Below are 25,464 nucleotides of genomic sequence, written 5' to 3'. Positions count from 1 at the left end.
GCTTGATTAAATCTCCGATTCCAAGGGTCTTCAACCATGAAAGAGCAGTCTGATCACCTAGTCTGCCGCTAAACTTAAAAGTCAGTATACCTAGTAACTATCCACTAGATATACTACTCAATTAGATATAATTGATAATAGAATTAATTCAGTAGTTAAGTCTCAAAGGGAATTGATAATTATATCCGTCAAAAAATACACTACTACTTTTTATAAAAGTAGTTAACAGTGATACATAGCTTATGCACACAAAGTAACTAGTATTTTGATACACGCTTCATAGTCAAAAAAAAATCTTATCTTATCCTATTGTTGTAAACCTGCGATACAACTCTAAGATCTATTGATTAAAAACGAAAAAAATAAGGTTAAGATTAGCTTGTTTGAAGAATTAATTAGAGAAATCCTAACTTCTAAACTTATATATATCAAATCATAAGTACTAACTGATCATAAAAATTTATTAATAGTAATGAATCATGATTGAGATATAAATATTATTAAGTGAAGTGATTATTAAAATTAAACTCAATAGTAAAAAAAGAATACCTATTTAAGTATATCTATTCGTTTTGAAATTAAGAGATTTATCTTTTTAATTATAATCAGCTTCTTTTATTTTTTCGTTGTTTTATTATCTATTTGATTCCGAAGTCATATAGTACTCTTAACTTATATACACTTTAATTGAATAGATTCAGCTTTTTATCTAAATTCTTTATACACCTATCTTCAGATCTAATTTACAAGTATAGGCAGAATTTGCTAATCTCAGAGCCTTGATGGCAACTGCAAAGATTTAATAACCTCAAATATTTTTTGAGAGATATACATATATATCTATAGATATATATTAAAGAATAAACTTCAATAATAGTTAGCAATTGTTATGGTAGTTATATAATTTTTAATTAAGTATAGTAGGTTACTAGAAAGAATTAATCTTTTAATTTAATCTCTTCAATCGTAAAGGCACTATATATATCACTTCTGTAATAGATCGCGGCAGGCTTTGCAAGCAAACTATGCTTGTGCAGTACACATACTGCTTTTAGTAGTTAATTGAACTATTACTCGAAGCCGCTATCTACTTGGGCCGCGAGTTCTACAGGAAGATATTCATATTTTATAGTTGTATTATTTTACTGAATCAGACATTTTCTTTTCAAATGCAATACACAATCCTATTTGCGAAGCTGTCGCGGTGGCGATCATTGTCATGCCGAATGGCTGTTGAAGTAGCCCAGGCGTTGGTATTCCCCGGGGGTTTAACTATATCTAACGGGCTCCAGCTGCTAGTTGGTTAAGGGGCTGTGTTTAGCACCCGCTAAATTTATGATTGCTATCCCCGGTCACCCTAGGGGCAAAATGAATCCTATAATTATACATCTCACGCCGCTGATTTACAATCGTTGAAAAAAAAAAAAAAAGAAGCACTATTTTTTACATTATCTTTGATAGGATATTATATAGAGAATGAATAGTTCTGTGGCCAAAATAAACCGCATTATAGATTTGAGATATATCATCATATCATTCCATTCCCCCAGAGGTAAAAAGCATCGAAAATCAAATAACTACTAAAGTAAATCCATCAGAAAAAAAGCGAGGGAAAGCTATGTGATTAGCTATAATATCTAACTATATAAAAGATGATTTATAAAAACAATTATTGATTTTAATACTGTAATCGAATTTTTTATAATATCAGAAGATTATTACGTTGAAGCGTCAATATTATAATAAAATGCAATAATATACTAACAAGAACGTAAACTAATCAAAATAACAACAATATACTGTACAATCTTCAAGTTTAATTTTGATATGTATTCTAGGCAATTATTATAATTGCATTTATATAGTTATGAGTATAGTTAAAGCAGTTTGCCAAAGCTTTCTGAATATATAATAAGATTTGATCAATGATAATCTGCTAATAAAACTGTAAGTGATTATAACAGCTAGCGATTTGCAGCTTCAATATCGATAATATCGCTTTGTTGAACTATTTTTAACAATTGATAATTTGATCGATAATAGAAAGTTATTTAAATTAATTGAAAACATTTTACATTATTTATTTATTAATATTTTATCTTTTAAATACATAGCTTTAAAGCATCATCAAAGTTTTCCTTCACTTTAATTCCATGGTACTTTATGTCGCTTGATCAATCATTTTATTTCGTGCCTCGGGTAATATTTGTTAAGCGAGTTACAGCATTTACCGGCTTGAATTTTGAGAGAAAAAAATTTTTTTTTTTTTTTTAAAGATAACCTTGGTTTCAACTCGGTATATGAATTATATCATCATTATCATATAATATTTAACAATTGAATCATGAATATGATGAGGCAATTCATTTCTATTTTCCGCGTTTACTCCTGGAAATTTCATGTAAATAACATGTAAAGTCATAAATTAATCATAAGTTAAAAAGGTTGTAATATTGTTTTGATAACATCTCAAATGGTAGTAACATCGACCGTTGAATATTCGCGCAATATCTCTCATTTTCATGTATATATATATATTAATTAGCTGTAGTTACATTTATCGGCAGAATCTGCCGTAAGAATCCTCGAGTCGTGGAAGAGGAACCAATACGTTAGCTGGTGATGGTTTCTCTCTTCAACAACAGCGGTGCGGAATACAAGCTCTTGCACATAGAATTTTCAATATTGAAGCTCATATAAAATCAATCTTCATAATACTTAATTTAACAGTCAAGCTTTAGACATTATCTCTTAAACTCAGTTTAATTTTGTAAAAGACATCTCAACTGATCTATAACAGGTTTATTGTAGTTATCTGTTTCACCTCTGTATAAAGTTATAGTGAAATTAACTGCTCCTGTACAAGCCGGAAATTTATATGATAAATATGTTACATATAGTCTGGCAAGCTCCTACGCGGTTGAGATTAGTTTAGATGTTTGATGTTTAATGCTCGATAATGAAGTCAGGCATCAAGATCTCATCTATAAATTTAACCTTGGTACGGAGTATTGAAAGCTTCAATTACATTTATATAAAGCTGTTTTCTCCACGCTTCCGCGTCGTTTTTCTTTTGGCCCTCGCCCGTTTGATAACTTTAATCCTAACCTAATACCGAAAGAAAGAAAAGAAAAGAAAAGATCACTGATTGAAGTGGACAGCGGTGGCTTGTTGTAAGGACTTTACGTACATATCGCATGGTTTTAACGCCGTGCAACCATGCTCAATTAGTTCTGAAGGGCGTTTCCTGCCCGCTGAAGAACAGAGCCACTTCCCGGGCCCTATATAGGTCAAAAACAAAGAGAAGTTCTCCTGCAATTTCTGGAAAGCAATTGTCAATAACGTAGAGAATCTAGAGATCAGATGCTCACTTCGGTAAAGAATATTCAGAAAACCTGTCTGTGGAAGGAGTTGAATTCATCTAAATATGACGGTTGAAATTTTTAAGCTGTTATTTTAGTAGTTACTTGAAATTAACGGGGAGTTTTTGTAAAAAATAAAATAAAATTAATGGAAAAAAAAAGGAAAATCACTAAAATTAATTGTTTGTTCTATACTAGCTACCTGATGAATAACCAACAGATTGTGCTTTGTTTAAATATGAAGAATGTCATCATCTGATGAAGGTGGAAGATGGCGGTTGCCTGTAACTATGTAACTATCTGGGCGCAGCTCCTTTTTACAGGCGTGGGAGCACTTTGCTTTGGCGGGCATCAGGACTTGCGAACATTATCAGAGAAACGGTTGTTTAGTCTCGAATTCAATGGAGAGTTATCCAGTCCGTCTGTGACGGGCCCTGGTGAGTTCAGGTGAAAACCTGAACATGATGTGTTTGTAGCAACATTTTCTTTCCCCCCTCTCAATCTTTGCTATTATGAATGTTTGTTGACGTGTTTGAAGAATTGCATTATATCAATCAAGCCCGATGAGCTTTGAAAAATACCATTTTTATCGAGCATTATGAAGGTTGATGTCTATTCGACAAGCATAATATACGCAGGAAGAGCTAACATCGCTATAAATATAGATGTTAGTTATATAACTGGTGCCTTAGCCACTCAACAAAAAAAAGCCAACAATAACATGGAGCCCGCACTCCATAGATAGTAAACCCCCCGTTGCGACATGAGATTTCTAAGGAAACATTAGCATGAAACAGCTGTGTTTGAGCTGACCATTATAAGCTAACATTTAGTTAAACAGCTAGCTTTTACTAGCTATAACTATATCCGTACTCAGAGCTATCACGCAGTATAGTTATAGTGACAATTATATTACAATAATAGATTCTTGACGGCGTGTTTTTGTAAAACATAATTATCAATAGTTGTCAGGGAAATCAGAGGTTTATAATTTTTCTTTGATTTTTATTTACTTTGTGACTATATGTATGGTATCAGAGCCCGGAGATAATTTGGTTAGGCGGTGGCATTAAACTCGATTCAGACGGCAGAAACGGATTGACCTGAACCTCATTCATTCCTTCAATCTCGGCCAGTGCGCTGCAATTTCTTCATGGGCAATCAGAACTGTTCAACAAGTATCAGCTGTTAAACTAATAAGTTGATTAGCTATTATACATACCTAACTATATGAATTGACTCCTCCTTACTCCCCATCGCCAGCCACTAGTTCATTTAGTTCATGTTGGAGTTACATTGAAAAAGCTTTAAAAGTCGAAAGCAAGCAAGCAAGCAAGTGAGGAAGGAAGTAAGACCACCCTGGATGAATCAATCAAGAGTTAACTAACTGACATCAGCATTTAGCTATACTTCCTTGGCGCCAAAAGCCGTCGAGCTGCCATGCAAGCAGATACGATTTATCTTCCTTTTCGCTAGCTTGACAGGCACGAAACCAACAACCCAAGACGTGGTTGGGTTTTTGATCTTTATTTTGAACTCTTGTTACTTTCCAAGCGCAATAACAGCCATGGACGCTCTACCATATTAATATGGGCTGCTCCCTAACAGGGTTGAACTTTAACTTGGCTCTTCGAAACACAAGGACGAGGAGAAGATGATAAATTGCACCTCTCCCCTGGGCTCCTGAGAGCAGCGAGTGGTTGGCAGCTCTAAATCACATCATAGTTTTCTGTTTTGCTGAATTAAATAAAGTCAAACGGGCATCCTTCAATTTGATCGCTTAACCCGGCTATAACCCAGTAAAGTGCCGAGAGACAGCATATAAAGGCCAGGATGGTTTATATCAGCCGTCGATGTCAGTGCCCGGCGCCTTTCTTCGCCTTTCAATACGCAGCTTAACTTCTTACCACTCCACGCGAGGGGAAGAGCTATAGGTATCATTTATCTGATGATTTCTGGAAGTAAAAAAGAGTCACAACCAACCCCTTTTCTCTTTAGCCCCTTTTGCATAATCCCTTCACTCTCCTTCACATTCTTGTGGTCGATTTTTCCGTGCTCGGCTAGAGCAAGCCAGCATCAATAGAGAAATCCAGCGGAAATCGCGCCTTCGGAATCCAGAGAAATGTGGAGACTGGGCCAAATCCATGTGTGGATTTGAGTTTTAGCGATTTTCAATTGTCCCTTGCTATTTTTGATTATGCTTCTCTGCGAGGACGTCGGTCTGAAGCCTGTGAGCCTTGAATTTGGCGTAGACATCCATTGATGCGCGTTTTGCAAAATTCGAACCATTTATACAATGGATACAAATTTATATATCTGGCGACTATTCCCGCTGTCAGCACGATATGGAATCACAACAAGTACCTCTGTGATGTCAAATTTGGCGTGCACAGCTTTCGCGCCATCGCCAGCAAATTCGCCAAAAGACATGAACCACACGTATTTCGCCAACGTAGCCCTCGAAACCAACCGCAAACTCGATGGCGCAAGTCACACTCTCGATGCACACAAGCTCGGCTTTATACCGGGCTGCAAAACCATGGTCGTCTGCGTCGACGTCACCCACCCGTCCCCGGGCCCCTCCACTAACGCTTCCAGCGGCGCAGCCATCGTCGCCTCAATTGACCAAATATATATATATATATATAAACCTCACCCAATGGCCCGCAGAATTCTGCATCCAAGCCGCCTTCCAGAAGATGATGATCTCAAGGCTCGATGAGCTTCTCAAATCCCGCCTGAAGCTCTGGGCCAAACAACACCACCGCTCTGTCTCCCCAGAGAACGTGCTCATATACCACGACGCAGTCATGGAAGGCTAATAATACGACTCTGTCCTTGACGAGGCCTGACGCGCTCTCTACACCGCCCAGCAGACAGGAGCAGGCTTCTTCCCACATCTACCCATCATCATCGCCGGCAAGAGACAGTAACGCCCGCTTCTTCCCCTCGCGGTCCGCCGATACAAACCGCTCCCGCAACCCTCGCAACGGCACCGTCGCCGACCGCGCCATCATGCACGTGCGCGGCTGGGATTTCCTCGTCCAATCCCACGCCGTATCCCGTGCGAGGAGGGAGGGGGATCAGAGGTAAGTGAACGCTTGCTGGGAAGAAGTTTGATTGGTGAATTTTGTCATATTGGGAAATTTGAGAGGAGGAAATCCCTTGTCTGTTTGTCGCTAGAAGGCAATATATGTTTGAACCTGTTTTGGTTGATCACTTTCTCAGCATTAGATGAGTAAAAACGCACCAACGTACCACTGTTGCTTTTCCCGTCTGAGTCTACTAATTTTTATAGCAGTATTAGCTGGCCAGAGAGCGCAAATTTATCAGGAATATATTTGTCTCTAATTTCGGTAAGATGTGAGGAAATGTTCATTTGTCTGTAGATGCATACATACAATTGAATGGGTGGTTAATATATCTAATCGTACAACAGAACGAAGCGGTCTTTCAAAAAAGCAAACGAAGATGGGAGGGAGACTTAAGTCATGGGTACAAACGGACAGCGGGAACAGAAGTAAGAGGATAAATATCGGAAATATGAGAGCGGGCAGTAGTCAGAGGATAAAAGTGAAGGGGTTTTCTGGTCGACCCCTGAGGCCATAGGTGGTAAATGTGTAACAAATAGCTGGATAAGGGCAATGCCACGAGACAAATGGTGTATAGATTAAAACAGGAAGGCTTTCCCTACTTCTTTTGGTGTCATATCTCTCTTTTTTAATTCCTTTTGATATATTTCCAGTCCATGCTATTTGTTTTTCCAATAATGAATATTCATTCAAATGATTACAAAGAGACGGAGGGGTAAAGGAAAAAAAAGATTTTGACTTGCTGTAAAGCGCTCATAACGAGTGAAAAATAGCCGTGGGTATAGCAGTAAATTTCAAAAGATTTCTTTCCCCCTCTTCTCTATACCCGCAGCAACTTGGCAGCATGCGTGACAATCGTCTCGTCCTGCGGGAAACTCATCTGTTCCAACTTGAGGGCGTACGGTGTTGGTACCTCAGCACCAGTAACCCGGACGGCGGGCGCCTGGAGGTAGTCGAAAGCATACTCCATGGACAGCGCAAGAATCTCAGAACCAACACCAAACATGGGAAAGCCGGACTCGACAGCCATCAGATGGCCGGTCTTCTTCACGGACTTGATGATGGTCTCGACATCGAGGGGCTTGATGGAACGCAGGTTGATCACTTCAGTCTCGACGCCGTATTTCTGCTTCAACTCTGCAGCGGCGCGCATGGCTTGGCCGACACAGCGGGAGAGGGATACCATGGTTAGGTCTTTGCCGACGCGTTCGATCTTGGCTTTTCCGATGGGGAGGACGAAGTCGTCCTTTTGCGCAGCTTCACTCATGGGGAAGGATTCGCCGTACATGAGTCTAATGTATTGAGGTTAATTAGTTCGATCCTTGCCCGTATACTACCGTTTTCACAAGTTGTTTGTATCAGGGTATATTATATTTGGGTATATTATATTTCGTATACTTACTCGTTCTCGAGGAATACAACTGGATTGGGGTCGCGGATGGCGGCCTTGAGGAGTCCCTTTGCATCCTCAGAGCTCCATGGACTAAGCACCTTGAGGCCGGGGATGGATCCGTACCAAGCGGAATAATCCTGGGAGTGTTGAGCAGCGACACCAGCAGCAAAGCCATTGGGACCTCTGAAGGTTATATTACATGGTTGGATGCCGCCGGACATATAGTGTGTTTTGGCTGCGGAGTTGACGATTTGGTCAATTGCCTGCATGGCGAAGTTGAAGGTCATGAATTCGCACTATATCAATTGCTCTATGTGTCAGTTTACGCTTTTGCTCGCGCCATTAGATATCCAAGGTCTATATCACTCACAACGGGGTGCAATCCCGCTAACGCAGCTCCGACCGCTAATCCGCAGAAACCAGGTTCGGTGATGGGGGTATCGATGACCCTCTTCGGGCCGAATCGGTCCAGCAGGCCTTTTGTTACCTTGTAACTGAATTTCGGAAAGCATATTCATTAGCACCTTGTTAATACCGGCATACAAATACATAGTGAAAATAGCAACTAACGCTCCGTTATACTGCGCAACCTCCTCTCCCAAGATAAACACTTTTTCATTGAGCGTGAGTTCCTCGGCAAGGGCATCATTGAGGGCCTCTCTGACTGTAACCTCTTTGGTTCCACTTGGAGTTGCATATGTTCGCCGTTGAAGAACCGAAGGAGAGCACGCAGCTGGCTTGAAAGCAGAGCGGATGGAAGCGGAGCAGAGCCGTGTGGATACCAAGCGCGAAGCTGGTTTAAGTAGTCTTGGGGTAGCCATTGGAGGCAGAAGAATATTAATTCAAAGAAGTTAAAACAATACAGCAAGGAAAGCCCAGCTAGCTGCAGCCCTGGAGGTTCAGAGATAGCAACACATATATAGACAGAGGGAGAATTGAAGCGCAAGATAGCAAAATGCAGCATGCAAAAGCCGGCAAAAAAGAAAGCGATGGGACGTTGTATATTTCCGGATTGGGCGATCTTGGCGTTGGACTTGTTGGGCTGACTCAGCATATGATATCAATCACGTGAATATCTCAACAAACCTTATTGTTGAAGCCCTAAACTTCCTATTACGGACTAGTGCATCACTCCTCGTTCTAAGCTGCCAGCATTGCTTGTTTTCATTTTACATTTTACTACTCTGAGGTAGAAAGCGAAGTGCATCACTGAGTTGCAGGTGACCAGAAAGATTTGATTTGACTGAGAAAGGAATAAAGAATGCCTCCTAGAACTCTAAAGTCATGAATACTACTCGTATGAACCTACCCCTGGGCCATCCCAGCCAACAACCAGTAACTATCTGATACAAATGATGATGAAATAAGTATGAGATGGCAGAACGAATGAGTGAAGATGCTTATACAAAAGCTATTTTATCATCTACTTCTCAGAACCCTTCGAAGAATAAGATTGATGAATTCAGTAAGGATATCCAAGTGTCATGCTCCAGCAGGCGAGCCAGGCATCTTCGGGGGGTGCTAACTATAGACTAAGGGTACAGATGTACGGAGTACGGGCTCCAATAACAGCGGCGGCTGTTATTGTGTGGTCAAGCGCCTCCCAAGAAGCCATTACATTCAGAGCCACTAGAACTGGGGCAAAAGAGGCTCACCGCCAGCGCCATGCTGGTATGAGAGGGGACGAACCTCCCAACCCAATCACTCCGACAGACCGCGTACAATTTTCACAGCCTCCACCAGCTGGGTTCGATTCCTGGTAATATAATTAACTAACGGCGGCTTTTACCCGAGAGTTACTGCTCCAGGCAGTGACTCCCTCCACATTTTAGCCAAGCGAGCTACCCACCCCATAAATGGCCACCGTGCTCGGTGGGCATCCGCTCCTAACAGCGCCCATAAGTCCATAAGGGCATGAGGGCGATCCCTAATGAGCCTGGGGCGATGCAGCTGGCGACCGACGGGCATCGCTCTGGGGGTTTAACTATATATAGGCTACAGGCTCTAATAACAGCGGCAACGGTTACCTGTTACTGAGTGTGACCATTCTTGCTTTGTAGTCTATTAGTCAAGGGTTACATGACACAAGAGTCATTCAATCTTTGGATTTTATTGTACACAATTCTCTAGAATCATTAGATGATATCCAACCAACTAACTAGAGGAGTATTGAAGATTTCCATAGTAGTATGAAAATGCAATTATGAAGTTGAAGCTCACAGAATGATTGTATGAATATCGTGAGTGACAGCAGAACATTAGTTCTGTTGTAGGAATATTTGATTGCAGAAGCTAAGTATCAATAAGTGTTGACCTGGCACATAATTCCACTATTTTCAATTTAGATTAGCATTGATATCTAATCTCTTTTTTTCCTTTCCTTTCCTTTTGTGATTCTTTCTTTTCTGATTGCGTAGAGAGTAACAGTTCCACACAGTAACTTAGTTACCTGCTAACTAGTCCGGTTATGCCCTTGACTCTTGGCGGTGACATCAACACCACCCAGGTTTATCTGGAGGCGTACTATTTATTTATATCAACATGTTGCCTCCGCTCTACAAATACGAGTATAGTCGGGCACATTTGTTGGTATGCACGTTTTAGCTGCCTCATGAGCCGCCATGGAGTCACTATTGCTCGCCCTCCTGGGCCTCTCCATCTCCGTTCTATCGGCGCAGCCCTCGTCTCCCAAACCCATTCCGGCCCGCATGCGGGATCTCACGTTCGGCCAGCTGAATTTTCTCCATACAACTGATACGCATGGCTGGCTTGGTGGCCATCTCCAGGAGTAAGCTGAGTTATCCTTGCTGCTCCGCGAGGATACACAGATACACACGGCTGACTGTTTGCCTTTGAAAACAGAGCTTCCTACGCCGCCGACTGGGGAGACTACATCTCATTCGCGGCTCGTATTCGTACAAAAGTCGAAGCGGAAGGGGGGGATTTACTCCTAATAGACACAGGCGATAGAGTAGACGGAAATGGTCTCTACGACGGCTCGGAGCCAAAGGGGCTATATACCGCGGAGATTTTCAAGCAGCAACGCATTGACATCATATGCTCTGGCAACCATGAGCTGTATCAAAAGAACACGTCCGTAAATGAGTATCTGACAACAGTCCCCAATTTCAAAGGCAACTACATCTCCTCGAATATCGATATAATGGATCCCCACTCGGGGGAGCGGGTCCCCTTGGCCGCACGCTTCAAGAAATTCACGACACAGAAACTAGGTATCCGTATTGTGGCGTTTGGGTTTTTATTCAATTTCAAACAAAACTACAATAATACCTTTGTCCAACCTGTGGAGGAGACTGTCAAGGAAGAATGGTTCCAGGACGCGATTCGGGACAAGGATGTCGACCTTTTCGTCGTTGTTGGACATGTTGCTGTGGAATCGAATGAATTCTTAACCATCTACAAAGAGATAAGGGGCATGCATTGGGACACCCCAATCCATTTTTTTGGAGGCCACTATCATATCCGGGACTATGTTAAGTACGACGAAAAGGCGTACGGACTCGCCAGTGGCAGGTTTATGGAAACGATCGGCTTCGCCTCCATCAGCGGTTTGTCGACGGGAGACAAGCAGTCATCGTCTGCAGCAGCCAACCCATCATTCACACGGAGATACATCGATAATAACCTCTGGTCCTTCAGCTACCATACCGGTCTCAACACAACCACCTTCCCCACGGAACATGGCAAGAATGTCTCCAAAATGATCCAGAGTGCTCGGCGCGAACTGAAACTTGACCACATACATGGCTGCGCGCCGAAAGACCTGTGGATGTCGCGCGTGCCGTATCCCCACAACGCAAGTTTATATTCTTGGCTGGAGAAGAAGGTCCTGCCCGATAGCTTCCGTGTGAAAACGCGCCCTAACAAGGCCGCTATGGTTATCATAAACACAGGTGCTCTCCGCTTTGATATCTTCAAAGGGCCTTTCACGAAAGATTCAGCATACACTCTATCACCGTTTCCATCCGGCTTTCGCTATGTTAAGGACGTGCCTTACGAAAAAGCGAAACTGGTCATGGAAGTCCTGAATCGACAGATAAAAATTCTCGCAGACATGCCGAACTCGACTGTTTCTGCATCGTCTTTCCTATCCCCGCCCGAGCAGCAGAAGATATCTCTCAGTAGCTTCGTCAACGGCGAGAACGATGGCCATGGTCGAGGAGAAACCCAACTGTCTTCGCCGAACCAAATCCCACTCAACTCCCCCAGTGGTGATGACCGCGATACAGAGGATGATCAAGGCAAAGAGCCAGCTCTGATCATCATGCCGGGCTACACTACGGTAGACGACGCAGGCGACGATGGTGACGACACGATCCACTCCAAGATATCCTCCTACAAAGTACCAAACTGCCTGTCCGCCTTCGTTCCTGCAAACACTTCCACATCCACATCCATGTCCTCGCCTTCGCCCAGGGACATGAACTCCGACACTGCAGACCCAGAAGCCGTCGACGTTGTTTACCTCGATTTCGTCGAGCCATGGCTGGATATGGCGTTTAAATTTGTGGGACACGATGTTGATATGAAGGAGGATACAGAGGTTATTATGGAGGAGGAGACCCTGGGGACTATTGTTGTCCGGTGGGTAGAGGAGAATTGGAAATGTCAGGAGGGGAAGGTATAGAGAGGGGGTAGCGGAGTCGGGATGCTTTCTTGTGTTTTTGGGAATTGGAAATTAGTTACTAGTTAGATATTGTGTTTTCGGCTCTTTATGTTTGGATTCGGGATTGTGCGGCTTTTTATTGAGATTCACGTTTTCTTTCCGGGGTTACTATAGAGGGAAGGAGATATAATTGCGTGTTGGATTTATGATATCGTGGATGGAATTTGATATATCTCCGCCGTGTTTGGATTGTTTAATCGCAATATAGTTGCTAGACAGATACAGGATGCCAGGATTTGCAAAACAGCGGGCTCAATTGAAGAGATAATGAAGACCCATACCATAAATAGACTCAAATACATTTTTTTCTTCCCGCTCTCTAGCTACAGTAATGTACAATATGATAATATAAAATGATTTTATAGACACACCCATACAAACACGACCCGAGAACCGAACACCGAAGTGTAGAGGACGCAAAACCATCGCCTCACTTAATCCCCTTCGTACACAAACACACTCTTCCCGCTTCTTCTCCCGCTCAACGTCCCCTGAGCCTCCGCCGCCAACTCTGCCGCCTCGGTCTCCCAGGTCCATTTCTTCTCTTGGACGGGTATATCCTTGAACTTTCCCGCCCTCACCAACCTCAAAATATCATTGACCGTCTCTGTCTTCAGCGCTGGATTCTTATCACTCCACTTCGACACCCAAAAACCATCCAGGACCAGATTCTTGAAAATCAACAACCCCGACGGCAGCGTCAGGGGCTGCTTCGCCATCGCTCCATACGTGACCATATGCGACTCGGGCGCAAGCACCTTCAACATCGCCGTCGCGCTGGGCCCGCCCACGCAATTCAGCGCCAGGCGAATGGGCTCCTTGCCCTGGCGCGTCCGTTCGTGCACGATGTCGCGGAACGTCTTGGACGAGAGGAGCTGGGCCTCCGTCACGACCGCCGTCGCGCCCAGGGCCAGCAGATCGTCCGTCAGCGCCGCCGTCTCCGCGGCCGAGTCCCGCTCGCGAATGACGTTCAGCGTCTTGATGCCCCATTCGCGCCCGAGCTGGATGACCGCGCGGCCGACGCCGGAGTTCGCTCCGTTCTGAATCACCCATTCCTCCCCCGGCTTGCCCACCCAGTCCCACTCGCAGAAATCCTTCAGCATCCGGTAGGCGGTGACGGGGTTGATGCCAACGGTGCCGACCTGGAGCGGGGTCAGGTTGCTGCGGTCTTCGATCTTGATTAAGGATGCTTCGTCGAATTGTGCGTGCGTGCGCCAGGTGCCCATCCCCGACCGCTTCATGATGACCCAGTCGCCCTTTGTGAGGGATTTGACACCGGAGCCGGTTGACAGGACCTCGAAGGCAGCTTCATTGCCGGCGATGGCGGAAGGGGTGGATGTGCCGAGGGTTGTAGCGAAGGCGGGTTTTGAAGGATAGACGCCCTGGATTTGGTTGATATCGGCGGGGTTGAGGGGCGCGGTGAGGAGGCGGACATTGACCTGGGTGTGGTGTGGGGGTGAGATAGAGTAGGAATGTAGGCTGTTGGAGAAGATGTTAGCAGCGGCATTTGGCTTACACAGTGCGATCGACGGCGAGAAAGAGGAAAGGTGTTGGGAGGGGTTTAGCAACCTTAAGACATCTTTGGGCTCACCATAGTTGGCGTAGACTAAGGCTTTGGCCTGGGTGTAGCCGTAGGCGGAGATGTACCGTCGACGGTCCAGGGAGAGTCTGAAGGAGGCACGGGCGGAGGGAACAGCGTTCATAGGCTTCAATCGGCCTAGCGCGCGCACAGCTGCTCCAGCAGAAAACATGGCTATAGCGTTGTGGCAGCTCGGCCGGCCAAAGTGCTAGGTTGCAGGTGAGTTGGGTTGGCGGTTTGATGTTGGTGTTTTGGTGGTGGAGCATGATATTTAAATGAATAAAAAGTTACTCGGCATGACGTCGGCGGGTCTTTAGTTATAGGGTCTTTATATAAGCCCTCCACAAGACGATTTCTGGATACAAATATAAATATAAAATATTTTTTTGAGTCCACCTTCTGAAGCTCGTCGATCCATTTTGACGATTTCGAGATTTGAAATTAGACAATGATGCTTTCTCAGTGCAGTCTCCCCTGCAACGGGCGACTCCCACTCGTCATGGCTAAAACACCCCCCCCTTGACTATCTTGATATACGCGTTGGAATAGCTAACTAAGAAATATGAAACGGAGTAAGACATAGGCGGCCTTATGGGAAAATCAGCTAATCTTTAAATATGTATGGGCTGTGGTTGTTTGTATGGTACTGTACATTAATCCGTACAAGGACAGACGTTTCGGGTATATATTTCTACAGTTGCGATTGATACACATCTCATTCTTAGTATAACACGAAACAAAAAAGGAATACATAAAATTCATATCGCTCACACATGTTCGTCCGTCCTTCCTTCCCCTTTATCCATCATCGGATAACTCTCGGTTTCCACTTGAGCCTATACTTCCGTATATTTCCATTAACATTGTCCCACCAATCGCCCGCATCGCGTCCATTCTGATTGTTCAAAACGATTCCCCTTTCCTCCAGAAACACTCCGGCAATCTCCACATTCCCTGCTGCCATCGCAGACTCTGCCAAATCCACTGCCGTTTCCCCGTTCTTATCCCTCACGTCCAAATTAGCACCGGAGCGTAGAAGCAGCCGTATTAGTTCGACCTGCACGCGCCAGCACGCTGCGTGCAACGGTGTCCCACCCCCACGACCCCCTTGAGCGTTGACATCGCTGCCCTGAGCGAGCAGGTGCTCGAATACAGATATGAGGGCGAAGGATGTGGCATAGTACAGCGGTGTGCCGGTGCGTGGGTACAGGTTGTACGTTTTCTGTAGGCGGCGAGGGTTGACGAAGAGGATCTGCACCCAGGATAAGAAGTTGGCAGTTGGGGGATCTGCGAATAGGGTTGTGGCTTGGATATAGAGTCTTGGGTTTTGGGACGGATTTAGGTATGGGCGGGCGTGGTCTGCCCAGTTATGTGAGATGTACTGGAGCAGAGGCCAGTCCTTTAGCCGTTGTATCATATCTTCAGAGGTTACACAGGGGCCCGTGCTGAATGGGGATAGCATCAGGTAGGTTAGGCAGAGCGTGGAAAGTTCAGGGAGGCAGTGGGATTCGGGAAGATAGAAGCATGGTAGGTTGTTCGCAGCGCAGGATGAAAGAAGATAGTCTCGTACGGAATTATGGGCAAGGACGACGTATGGGCCGTCAAGAGAGACGAGAGAGCCGCAGACTTCCAGGATGTCTTCAGGGTCATGGAGTCTGTCCTCTGGGTCCAGAGTTGTGATATTTGGTTGGAGGATGGCGCCCTCGGCTAGTTCGGAGAGGGTGAGGGGCCGGCTGGCGTAGGCGAGCCAGAGGAGTGCTTGTCGTGCGAGGGGTATGTCGTGTTCAGAGATACGGCCTAATATTCGCTCATATGTTTCGTCAAGATCGCGAGGAAGGCCGCAGAGGGCGGATTTGATGGCGCCATCAGTTCGGAGGCGGGCAAGTTCGTCGAGTTGACATTTCACCCAGCGAAACCTGTAGGAAGACATTCTTGTTAGAAGACGAACTATGATTGTCTTGTTCGCAAGTTCGCTAGAATATGTGCTTTATTTTCGAATTGACATACATTCCGCCAGCGCCTTTGGTCAGAGTTTCCACTATGTGTTCTTGCGATGCCTGATTCAGCTTTTGTAACCTTGGCCTAAGTTTGATGGACGCACGGATATAGTGATGGATGTCTTCATCGGCATCCTGGCACTGTGTTGAGATACTAGGATGATCCTTCAACAGTCGAACAATATCAACCTCTCTGCGGCTAGAGACTAACACTTTGACACTTGCAGAGGCATTGGAGGGTAAGTCGCTCAGAATTTTGACGAGCGATTCCCTCTCGTGGCATTCATCCAAGGCGTCCACAACAATTGTGACATTCGGTACCAGAGCCAGAGTTTCGCTCAGTAGGACCTCCAATTCTTGAAAACTTGGCGCTGCGGCCTTGCCGTCCTTCCCAATATGACGCGTATATGAGTCCTCTACATGTTCAGGAAGGAAAGTTAAAGCCTCGCAGATTTGAAGGATAATGGCTCCAATGACAGATTCAGGCCGACAACTATCATGACTCCGAAAGTCACAATAGTAGTAAGCAATGATGTCTTTCTCGGAGGCACTGGATAAAAGACACTGGTTCAAGATCGTACTCATCAATACTGTTTTGCCTGATCCCGGAATTCCATGAATCCATAGAAGACCATGTCCTCCAAAAAGCCAGCACTGCAAATGCTCGCTATTCAGAACCCAAGCCCCGGTCCCCGAGGAGTGCTCTGAGGAAGCACGATCATGGGTAGTCGTAAAGTTAATACCGCACAGCCATTGATTTACTTGGATTCGGCGCTCCCTAATTTCACGGCCTCTGCGCTCCTCTCTATCATCCTGGAGTGCCTGTTGGAGTTCATATAGGACGATCTGCGTTTGCTGGGCCTCCAGAGTGGCTTCAAGGGCGAGAAGCAAGTTCAGTGAGCTCTTATGTCGGCCAAGACTTTCCAGAATTTTCGTCGTTTCATTCTGTTTCAGTGGCCATAGGAGCCTCTTCAAGACCTTCATCTTCTTCTCCTCTGGCCCTGGATGTATAGATTGTAGGATATCCTTCAGTTGCCGGAGTGTAACCTGGCATTCTTTCAAGGAATTGGACAGCGCCTCCTTTTGAGTGGCTACAAATCTATCCGCGTTGACCAGACCCTGGATTGCCACGAAGATGCCGCTCAGGGAAGTGGTTTCCTCAACGAGCTTCCGTAAATCTTCTGGGGCATGAGAAACAGCACAGCCGTAGATGTAACACGCACTGATAATTTCCCCCGAGAGGAGAATCAACTGTGCAATACTGAATGGGTCCATTGTGAGGGATAAGTTCAATTGTCTGTCATGAGCATCAAATAGGAGAAGGAGTTATATGCTGTGCGGAGATTGCTGTCAAGGCTGCCATGTTGAGGCTGTGTTTTTGTATATGATTAACTATACCGTGGTTAGAGGAATTCCCCTCTGCCGCCATGCAGGAACAAAAGGCTTAATGATATGAATCATGAGGGTGCATCCAGCATCCTTTGCCCAAACATTGCCTGTTACAGAAGCAAAAGGAGGTGTGGGGATGGGCTTTTAATTAGGGCTTATATATCATGTGACAACAACCGCCCAGGCCAACCGGAACATCTTATCTCCGTCGATCTCAAGAGTCAAATTAGGAGAAGCTGGATAAATATTGACGGAGAGTTGATGCAAAATACTTTTTATATATTCCCCCTATCCTTCGTCGCAGAGACATAAATGTCCCTTCTGCGCGAAGCTGAAAAATGTCTTGCTAACCAGAAGACATATGCAAGTCTCAATGCCTTCATAACCCCGTTACAGCGCGCGGGACCATGGCGGGACCGTGTGCGGGATTCGGACACTCGGAGAGAGAGGGGTATGCGTCTCTCCAATATATTGTATACGGGCTTATCCTGATATATTTGCCTATAGGTGTCACAAAATCGCCATTGGATGGCAAATTGGTCGCGATCAAAGACAACATATGTACGCGCGACATGCCCACGACTTGTGCCTCGAGAATCCTCGACACGTACACTAGCCCCTTCAATGCCACGGTTGTAGAGTCCCTAGAAAAATCCGGGGCGATAATCGCGGGTAAAACGAATCTGGATGAGTTCGGCATGGGGTGAGCTCTCAGGGGCGATATGCAATTGAAGAGCTTCCGGATTTCATTGGCTTACAACTACAAAATAGGTCGCATTCAATGCATTCGCATTTCGGGCCAGTGAAAAATGTGACAGAATCTAGAAGGGAGCCAATATCCCCTGGCGGGAGCTCTGGAGGCAGTGCTGTTGCTGTTGCAACGGGTCAATGCTATGCGTATGTTTGGTTTGCTGGGCTTCATACCCAATCAAGCTCTGCTGCTAATCCTATACAGTGCACTGGGAACAGATACAGGAGGTTCTGTGCGGCTCCCTGCCGCATACACAGGGACTGTCGGGTTCAAGCCCTCGTACGGTCATGTTTCGCGATGGGGCGTGGTAGCCTATGCAAATTCCCTGGATACAGTTGGCGTACTTGGGTCAAGCATCTCCACCATCCGCGAAGTCTACAGTACGTCCCCTGAGCCCCGCAACCCCCAAAACAAGGATCACCGTACCCTCCTAACAATAAACCAGAAACAATAAATCATCCGGACCTCCACGACCCTACCAACCTTCCCCCAGCAACTCGTACCCGCCTCACCGCTGCCGTCCACAACTCCTCAACAACCCGTTCGTCCCCCTCACCCTACCTCCGCATCGGCATCCCTACCGAATACAACATCCACGAACTCTCTCCCACCGTCCGGACAGCATGGCAGCGCAGCATCGTTCACCTACAACGAATGGGCCACACCATTCTCCCAGTGTCTCTCCCAGCCACCAAACACGCGCTGGCCGCCTACTACGTCCTCGCGCCGGCTGAGGCCTCCTCGAACCTAGCTCGATACGACGGCGTCCGATACGGGACGCGCGACACTGACGCGCCCGATGATGCGGAGCCTGGCGGGTATCTGTACGCCAGCTCGCGCGGGAAGGGGCTTGGAAGCGAGGTCAAACGGCGCATTTTGCTCGGAGCCTTTTCGCTCAGTGCGGATGCGATCGATAACTACTTCCTACAGGCGCAGCGGGTGCGGAGGCTTGTGCAGGCGGATTTTGAGAGGGTGTTTAGGGTGAAGAACCCACTGTTGCCGGCTGTGGATGTGGATGCGGATGTGGATGGGAGGGATAAGAAGCAGATTGCGGGAGACAATGCTGGTGTTGACGTACTTGTCGTACCCACCGCGCCCACCCTGCCACCCACGGTTGAGTCGCTGAAACGTGCGAGCACTGTTGAGACGTATATGAATGATATATTTACGGTTCCGGCGAGTTTGGCGGGGTTGCCGGCGCTAAGTGTACCAGTTCAGATGCGGGGTCTGTCGACGGTAGGCGATGGTGATGAATCAAAAGGAGATGGTGCTGATGCCGCATTTGGATCGGTGGGAATTCAGGCGATCGGACAGTTTGGCGATGATGAAATGGTGCTACATGTTGGGGAGATGTTGGAGGGTATGCATGGATAGTTACTATGGATGGAAGGAGATTTGTATTATCAAATTAGCTACTGGGGCTTTTGTGCAATTCGTGGGCAATTAAACTCCAAGCTATCCAATAACGGCTTACATGACATGCCTCTCAAAAAAAGCTGTAGAAATAAGGAGAGAAGAAATTCTCTTTTATGTAGATAACTAACACAATTAATAGTGTTACAAAAAACCATCCCTTTTTCTACCTCAATTTTCCACCGCCAAGCACAAAGGAGAAGCCCCAGATATATTACAATATTGGGCCCTACATGCCCATCTCTACATCTTCTGACATCACAGTCTCCCCCGCAACAGACCCCTGTTGCGGCGTCCCAATACTCACGCTCACACTCCCACCATCATCCGTAAACACACCTGCGGCGGCAGCAACACTAGCACCATCAGAAGCATTCGCAGCCATATCCACAGTCGTTGCCGCAGCAGCCGCTGTCGGTGCCGTCACAGCAGTCCCATCACCACCCCATCCCATAAACGTCGCCTCAATCTCATCGACAATGTCGGCAAGAACATCCTCAACAACCTGCTCGCCGTACCTTTCCCCAAAGCCCTTTATAGCCTGTCCATGGCCAATGCCATCCACTTCATTTACGGATGGAGGCCCGACCCACCATGGCCCTTCAAACCGTGCCTCCACTGCCCCGCCTCCATGGCAACTGACAATAGGGAAATATCCAATCATCCCATCATCCGCGTTCTCCCTTGTGCCGACACCGAGGTTATTACTCGCCTGCGTCGCACGCGAGGCGGGTGGGAGGAATGCATACAAATCGCGAAATGGGGTACCCATTTTGGCTCCGTTCTTGAAAATTGTGATACTCGACCCTGGCAAGGTTCGAAGAGAAGGGTCTTCGGTATTCGTCGGGGAGGGGACGCCGTACGTGGGTGTTTCCTTGAGGTTGAAGGCGTAATCGCGCAGGTGTTTGGAAGGAAAGATGTGTGATTGTTGATAGAGGAAGTCGGTTTTGAGATGGAAGGGGATGCGATCTCGGATTAAGTTGGATGCTGGCGGGAGAGGAGCTGTGGTGGCAGATGTTGCAGTGGTTGGAGTACTGCCATCGCCATCAATAGACGAATCGTAGGTACCTTCTACAATCTTTCTGTGTTGCCACAGCGGCGGCAGTGTGATGAGCATTCCAATCACATCACCTTCGTTTATAGCTTCCTCTTTCGGGAAAAAGTATTCACACCGCATCCGGTTAACAACTTCCCCGTTCACGTCACGGATACCATAGCCGTAACAGTCTACGCCAACGTTAACATCTAGATCAGCCTCTCGGCGCGCGAAACCCAAGCGGACGTTACCCCGCGGCGAGCCACTCGGAGTGTGCTGTGATCCTTTTACGATCCCACTGATCACACGTGCTTCATAGTAATAAGAGCCTTCGCGGGCGCAGACATTAGCTCGCGCGGAGTGCCAAGGTTCATTTGTGGTGACTGCTAAGCCGTCTTCGGTGAAGCAGATAGCTGCGGGGGAATCTTCGAAGCTGAAGCGGGAGTAATAAGGGGGGACGTCGGTTTGGCGGTATTTTATGTGTGGGAAAGAAGGGTCCATGGCCGCGTAGGTGTAGCGGAAGCCGTTTCTGTTGCTTAATCTGTGAAAGATATTTGTGGGTTTTTGTGCTTATCAAAAATTAAAGATTTTATTGTTGGGCCAAAACATACTTATCAGCAATCTCGTAAAACTTCCATGACTGGCCTAGTACTTCAGAGTACTTTTCGTAAGCGAAATTCATCTGGCGTGGCTTCGGAGACAGAACATCTGATGGCCGCGGGTCTGCAAGTTGAATGGGCATGAGCATAGTAAGCTCAGAGGCAGGAATAGCGGAGCTGGAGGACGAAGTGGTGGATTTCTTTTCACGGGGAGCATCATTCGCCCCTTCTAAAGTGCCTTTTGCTTCGCGTTTCTTGCGACTATCACGTTTGTTTCTCTTTGCCCTGCCATTTTGGGTTGAGAGGTCGTTGTTCATATTTGAAGACGAGAGCTTCGTTGGAGAAGGGGTTGTCTGGCTGGCATCAATAAGGTTGCTGGGATTTACGGAGGCACTGAGACTGGGAGGTGTTGAGGATGACGCTGCAGAAATGGAGGGATTGAGAGGTTGAGGTAGTGACCCCATGGCGACGAAAATGTTCAGGTTGCTATGTGGTTTGTATATATTGTGTAGTTATGGGAATTTATTTGTTTGCTTGTCTGTGCAGGCGTTTAAGAGTGTGTGTATTAGCAACAGCATAGTAACGGTAACGCATGCCACGACAAGGTACAAATGTCATCTCAATATGGAACCTAGTAAGAACAGAGCCTACCAACTTGACCAAGAGGTGTTCCTTTTCGACCGTGAATTTCTAATCTAGGTGTGTGTAGAGCTGAGCTCGAGGACGAGGATACAGCACACGCCCAGAGATGAGAAGACAAGAGAGTGCCCCCAAGCAAAATCTGAGCTGCCTGACGTGGGGGAATATATTGTATAATATACAATGACCCACTCAATGCCGCCGAATGTCTAACCTCTTGTTTTCCCACAGAGACGAAACCGGCGCCGTAACACGGCGTCCAATGACCCAAAAACGGCAATGGAGTTACGGGTTGGAGAGCGACGCAGCGCTTGATCTCTGCTCAAATAAAATTATCCCTGATTCACCGTACACGCGCAGGAAGACTGCGGTAAATAATACAGATTAGGGTTCGCCGGCAGGTGAGAGTCTATGTCCCGGGTCCTGCGCATCCGGGATATGCCTGCCCAAGTCCGGGTTGAGTTCGCGCGGTGCCGGTAACTGCAGTGAGAACAAAGGGGGTAGAAAGTGAGTGACATCGATCTCTGCAGTGAAAGTAGTATCTTCTCTAGCACTGGAAGGGCGATTCTCACAGATGGGCTATTCTTGCGGCACAAAACAGCTCGAACAGGTGATTTAGGTGGGGGCGTGTGTTATGTCCCTCTGTAGTCAGAGAAGCCTGGGGTAATTGGTCTAGCCACTCCAATGTATACAACCCCCAATGCGGCCCGACGCCCAAATCGCTGGCCTTCCTTTGTTCACAGACACCTCTGCTAGCTAGTACCAGGATGAAACGGGGCTCTGCTCCGGGCAGAGGGAAGCTGGACCGCTTGAGCAAGTGGCAATTGGCTTGCACCGGAATATTGCTCCAACGGTGATGGGCTTGGGAATAGGTGTGCTCCCTTGCCTTCGATCGGCCAAACAACACACTGCTGCTGCTGCCAGTGCAAGCGCAACAGGCACTGGACGGAATTGGTATCCTTCTCCGAATAGGAAGTTAGTTCTATCCCAGCTGGAGTTCGCGCGCTTGACGAAATTAAGCAATGGTAGGTATTTTGGCCGATATCGTCCTGGCCGCCGTCGTTGTGGTAGGTCCGGCTGCTGGAGGTTGGAGACCAGAGCTGTTGCTGTGTGGGTTGACGGCGATGTTGTTGGCGATACACACAAAGCCCGATTAGGAAAGGCAGGTTCATGGCGGCTGAAATAAAGTTAAGGAGATTCCTCGAAAAGGAGAAAATGCCGCGGCTGACAAAGCGGATCAAAGCTAAACTATTAGTCTCGAAACCCGTTTCTGGAAGTGGAAAACTGAATGCAGTTTAGTGTGCATCTTGCCTGTGCTCGATAAGGAAGTCAGTTGGGTTACGTAATGCGGACGATAGCGATGGGCTTTCCACCGCTAGACTGTTTTTGGAATGTGGAATGATCCTTATCTATCGTCATGTGACTACACTCTGCCCACAATTTCTGTCAAAAATCTACAAAACCAAGAGAAATCTCAGACTGCCTTGTTGTATCTACAGCACATGGGTATTACAACATACTTTTTATATAGCAGCATCTTTTATGCCGGGCCGAGAACCCCGGTTTGGAATACAAACAGAGGCAATCCAGTTCGAAGCTGCTTGAACCGGTCACCAATTGAACTGAGAAGCCGCCTCGACAAAAGACAAAAATTAACTATAGCGCAGACTAGAAACAATGCCAAAGCTTACTGCTGCTGAGCGCAAACATGCGCCTCTCGCAGACGATATCCTTTCAGCCGGCCATCTGCGCACAAAATCAGCGAAGCGAAAATCCCGCTCATACGAAGACGATGGCGACCATTATCTCGACTCCAAGACTTCTAAGAAGATCCTACAAATAGGCCAGGATCTAGCAGATGAGGATGCGGAAGAATCTCGTGTTGCGCTAACCGCTGCGGGAATAACAAGAAACACGGCTTTTGATTTCGAATCCCGGTTTGTTGCTGACGCTGATGCGGGGGACGGCGACGAGGACGCTGGTCAAAATGGGGAGGAGTGGGGCGATGATGAAGAGGAGATTGAGGAAGTGGTATGTGTACTATATAACGCTTATAGAAAGTGTTTCTAAATATGCCTCCTGTCTGACAGTTTATTTGCCTGTAGGAGGTTGACCCTGGTGACCTCGATACATTCCATAAATTCGTTCCGCGCGGTGAAGAAGATCCCATATTCAATCCCCGCAGTCCGGATGATGAAGGGCAAGGACACAGCACCAACTTGGCAGATTTAATCCTTGAGAAGATCGCAGCATACGAGGCCGGAAATGGTGGTGGTGGCCAGCCTCAAGTTGGAGGAGGCTCGATGGAGGATGCCGTTGAACTCCCCGCAAAAGCAGTAGAGGTTTATCAAAGGTGCGTCCACCGTATATGCCTTCCAAACAAACACGCGATATGCAATAACAATAAAAACCCCTCTAACATGCAAAAACCGCAGGGTCGGTTTCCTCCTCTCCCGCTACAAATCCGGGCCTCTCCCCAAACCCTTCAAAATCCTCCCAACACTCCCGCAATGGCAAACCCTCCTCGAAATCACCCAGCCAGAGAAATGGACGCCAAACACCATCTACGCCGCCACGCGCATCTTCATCTCCGCCAAACCCCACATTGCCCAAGAATTCATCAACACCGTCCTCCTCGACCGCGTCCGCGACGACATCCACGAAACCAAAAAACTCCACGTACACATCTACAACGCGCTAAAAAAGGCCCTCTACAAACCCGCCTGCTTCTTCAAAGGCTTCCTGTTTCCCCTCGTGCAGTCGGGCACCTGCACACTGCGCGAGGCCCACATCGTCTCGAGCGTCATTGCCCGCGTCTCGATTCCCGTGCTACACTCCGCAGCGGCCCTGCTGCGACTATGCGACCTGGCAGCGGAGAAGACTGCGTCCGCCCTCTCCTCCGAGGGCACGGGGGCGCTGAATATGTTCATCCGCGTGTTTCTGGAGAAGAAATACGCCCTCCCGTACAAAGTCATCGATGCCCTGGTGTTTCATTTCCTCCGGTTTCGAGCCTCGGAGCAATTGCCGCCGTCACAGGGGGCTGGCAGCGGTGATACGGACATGGCCGACGCGGCACAGGCGGCCGCGGCGAACAGTTATAAACTACCTGTCCTGTGGCACAAGTCATTGCTTGTGTTTGCGCAGCGGTATCGGAATGATATTACGGAGGATCAGCGAGAGGCATTGTTAGATCTGTTATTGGTAAGGGGCCATAAGGATATTGGCCCGGAGGTGAGGAGGGAGTTGTTGGCTGGAAGAGGGAGAGGGATTGTGTTGGCCGGGAATGCGGAGGGTGACGGCGGCGGCGTTGGGGTTAGTAATGGGGGCGATGATACGATGGATATGGGGATTTGAGAGCGGAGAACATTTCAGATGGAGATAATGTGGTCTTCGGACGTATGTGGGTTATATGATGCATCTTCTCTTGTCCTTTTTCTTGGGGTTTTTTTTTTTTTTTTTTTTTTTTCCTTCCCTCACTTCTCATTTTCATTTCCATTCATTCCCATTGACTTCCTGCATGTTTTACT

At 46.7% G+C, this 25,464-nt stretch overlaps 10 protein-coding genes across 10 annotated transcripts; 6 read left to right on the top strand and 4 right to left on the bottom strand.

Moving 5' to 3' along the window:
- Positions 1 to 5,790: 5,790 nt before the first annotated feature.
- HCBG_08383 (uncharacterized protein) lies at positions 5,791 to 6,971 on the top strand (the record flags this gene model as incomplete). The annotated part of the gene is made up of 4 exons (XM_045435432.1): positions 5,791 to 5,919; positions 6,171 to 6,451; positions 6,678 to 6,718; positions 6,802 to 6,971. The coding sequence occupies 4 exons, from the start codon at positions 5,791 to 5,793 to the stop codon at positions 6,969 to 6,971; spliced, it is 621 nt and encodes a 206-aa protein (XP_045283924.1).
- HCBG_08382 (pyruvate dehydrogenase) lies at positions 6,717 to 8,819 on the bottom strand (the record flags this gene model as incomplete). Its single annotated transcript, XM_045435431.1, has 4 exons — positions 6,717 to 7,746; positions 7,857 to 8,143; positions 8,218 to 8,341; positions 8,418 to 8,819. The coding sequence occupies 4 exons, from the start codon at positions 8,666 to 8,668 to the stop codon at positions 7,275 to 7,277; spliced, it is 1,134 nt and encodes a 377-aa protein (XP_045283923.1).
- Positions 8,820 to 9,221: 402 nt separating this feature from the next.
- HCBG_08381 (uncharacterized protein) lies at positions 9,222 to 9,610 on the top strand (the record flags this gene model as incomplete). The annotated part of the gene is made up of 2 exons (XM_045435430.1): positions 9,222 to 9,328; positions 9,385 to 9,610. The coding sequence occupies 2 exons, from the start codon at positions 9,222 to 9,224 to the stop codon at positions 9,608 to 9,610; spliced, it is 333 nt and encodes a 110-aa protein (XP_045283922.1).
- An 858-nt stretch (positions 9,611 to 10,468) lies between these two features.
- HCBG_08380 (serine/threonine phosphatase) lies at positions 10,469 to 13,539 on the top strand (the record flags this gene model as incomplete). Its single annotated transcript, XM_045435429.1, has 2 exons — positions 10,469 to 10,635; positions 10,710 to 13,539. 2 exons carry the CDS (start codon positions 10,469 to 10,471, stop codon positions 12,493 to 12,495), a joined length of 1,953 nt encoding a protein of 650 aa, XP_045283921.1.
- Positions 10,817 to 14,332, bottom strand: HCBG_08379 (trans-2-enoyl-CoA reductase; the record flags this gene model as incomplete). Its single annotated transcript, XM_045435428.1, has 2 exons — positions 10,817 to 14,013; positions 14,104 to 14,332. 2 exons carry the CDS (start codon positions 14,283 to 14,285, stop codon positions 12,969 to 12,971), a joined length of 1,227 nt encoding a protein of 408 aa, XP_045283920.1.
- Positions 14,333 to 14,918: 586 nt separating this feature from the next.
- On the bottom strand, positions 14,919 to 17,385 carry HCBG_08378 (ankyrin repeat protein; the record flags this gene model as incomplete). The annotated part of the gene is made up of 2 exons (XM_045435427.1): positions 14,919 to 16,029; positions 16,121 to 17,385. The coding sequence occupies 2 exons, from the start codon at positions 17,383 to 17,385 to the stop codon at positions 14,919 to 14,921; spliced, it is 2,376 nt and encodes a 791-aa protein (XP_045283919.1).
- Positions 17,386 to 17,811: 426 nt separating this feature from the next.
- Positions 17,812 to 19,624, top strand: HCBG_08377 (glutamyl-tRNA amidotransferase subunit A; the record flags this gene model as incomplete). The annotated part of the gene is made up of 5 exons (XM_045435426.1): positions 17,812 to 17,950; positions 18,007 to 18,202; positions 18,271 to 18,396; positions 18,455 to 18,630; positions 18,696 to 19,624. The coding sequence occupies 5 exons, from the start codon at positions 17,812 to 17,814 to the stop codon at positions 19,622 to 19,624; spliced, it is 1,566 nt and encodes a 521-aa protein (XP_045283918.1).
- A 268-nt stretch (positions 19,625 to 19,892) lies between these two features.
- On the bottom strand, positions 19,893 to 21,762 carry HCBG_08376 (uncharacterized protein; the record flags this gene model as incomplete). The annotated part of the gene is made up of 2 exons (XM_045435425.1): positions 19,893 to 21,228; positions 21,311 to 21,762. The coding sequence occupies 2 exons, from the start codon at positions 21,760 to 21,762 to the stop codon at positions 19,893 to 19,895; spliced, it is 1,788 nt and encodes a 595-aa protein (XP_045283917.1).
- A 749-nt stretch (positions 21,763 to 22,511) lies between these two features.
- On the top strand, positions 22,512 to 23,123 carry HCBG_08375 (uncharacterized protein; the record flags this gene model as incomplete). The annotated part of the gene is made up of 2 exons (XM_045435424.1): positions 22,512 to 22,547; positions 22,698 to 23,123. The coding sequence occupies 2 exons, from the start codon at positions 22,512 to 22,514 to the stop codon at positions 23,121 to 23,123; spliced, it is 462 nt and encodes a 153-aa protein (XP_045283916.1).
- A 491-nt stretch (positions 23,124 to 23,614) lies between these two features.
- Positions 23,615 to 25,291, top strand: HCBG_08374 (bystin; the record flags this gene model as incomplete). The annotated part of the gene is made up of 3 exons (XM_045435423.1): positions 23,615 to 23,968; positions 24,043 to 24,290; positions 24,373 to 25,291. 3 exons carry the CDS (start codon positions 23,615 to 23,617, stop codon positions 25,289 to 25,291), a joined length of 1,521 nt encoding a protein of 506 aa, XP_045283915.1.
- Positions 25,292 to 25,464: the final 173 nt, after the last annotated feature.

The sequence above is a fragment of the Histoplasma capsulatum genome, assembly GCF_000150115.1.
Source record: "Histoplasma capsulatum G186AR genomic scaffold supercont2.15, whole genome shotgun sequence".
Classification (NCBI taxonomy): domain Eukaryota; kingdom Fungi; phylum Ascomycota; class Eurotiomycetes; order Onygenales; family Ajellomycetaceae; genus Histoplasma; species Histoplasma capsulatum.
This window is presented reverse-complemented; position numbering and strand designations above follow the sequence as displayed.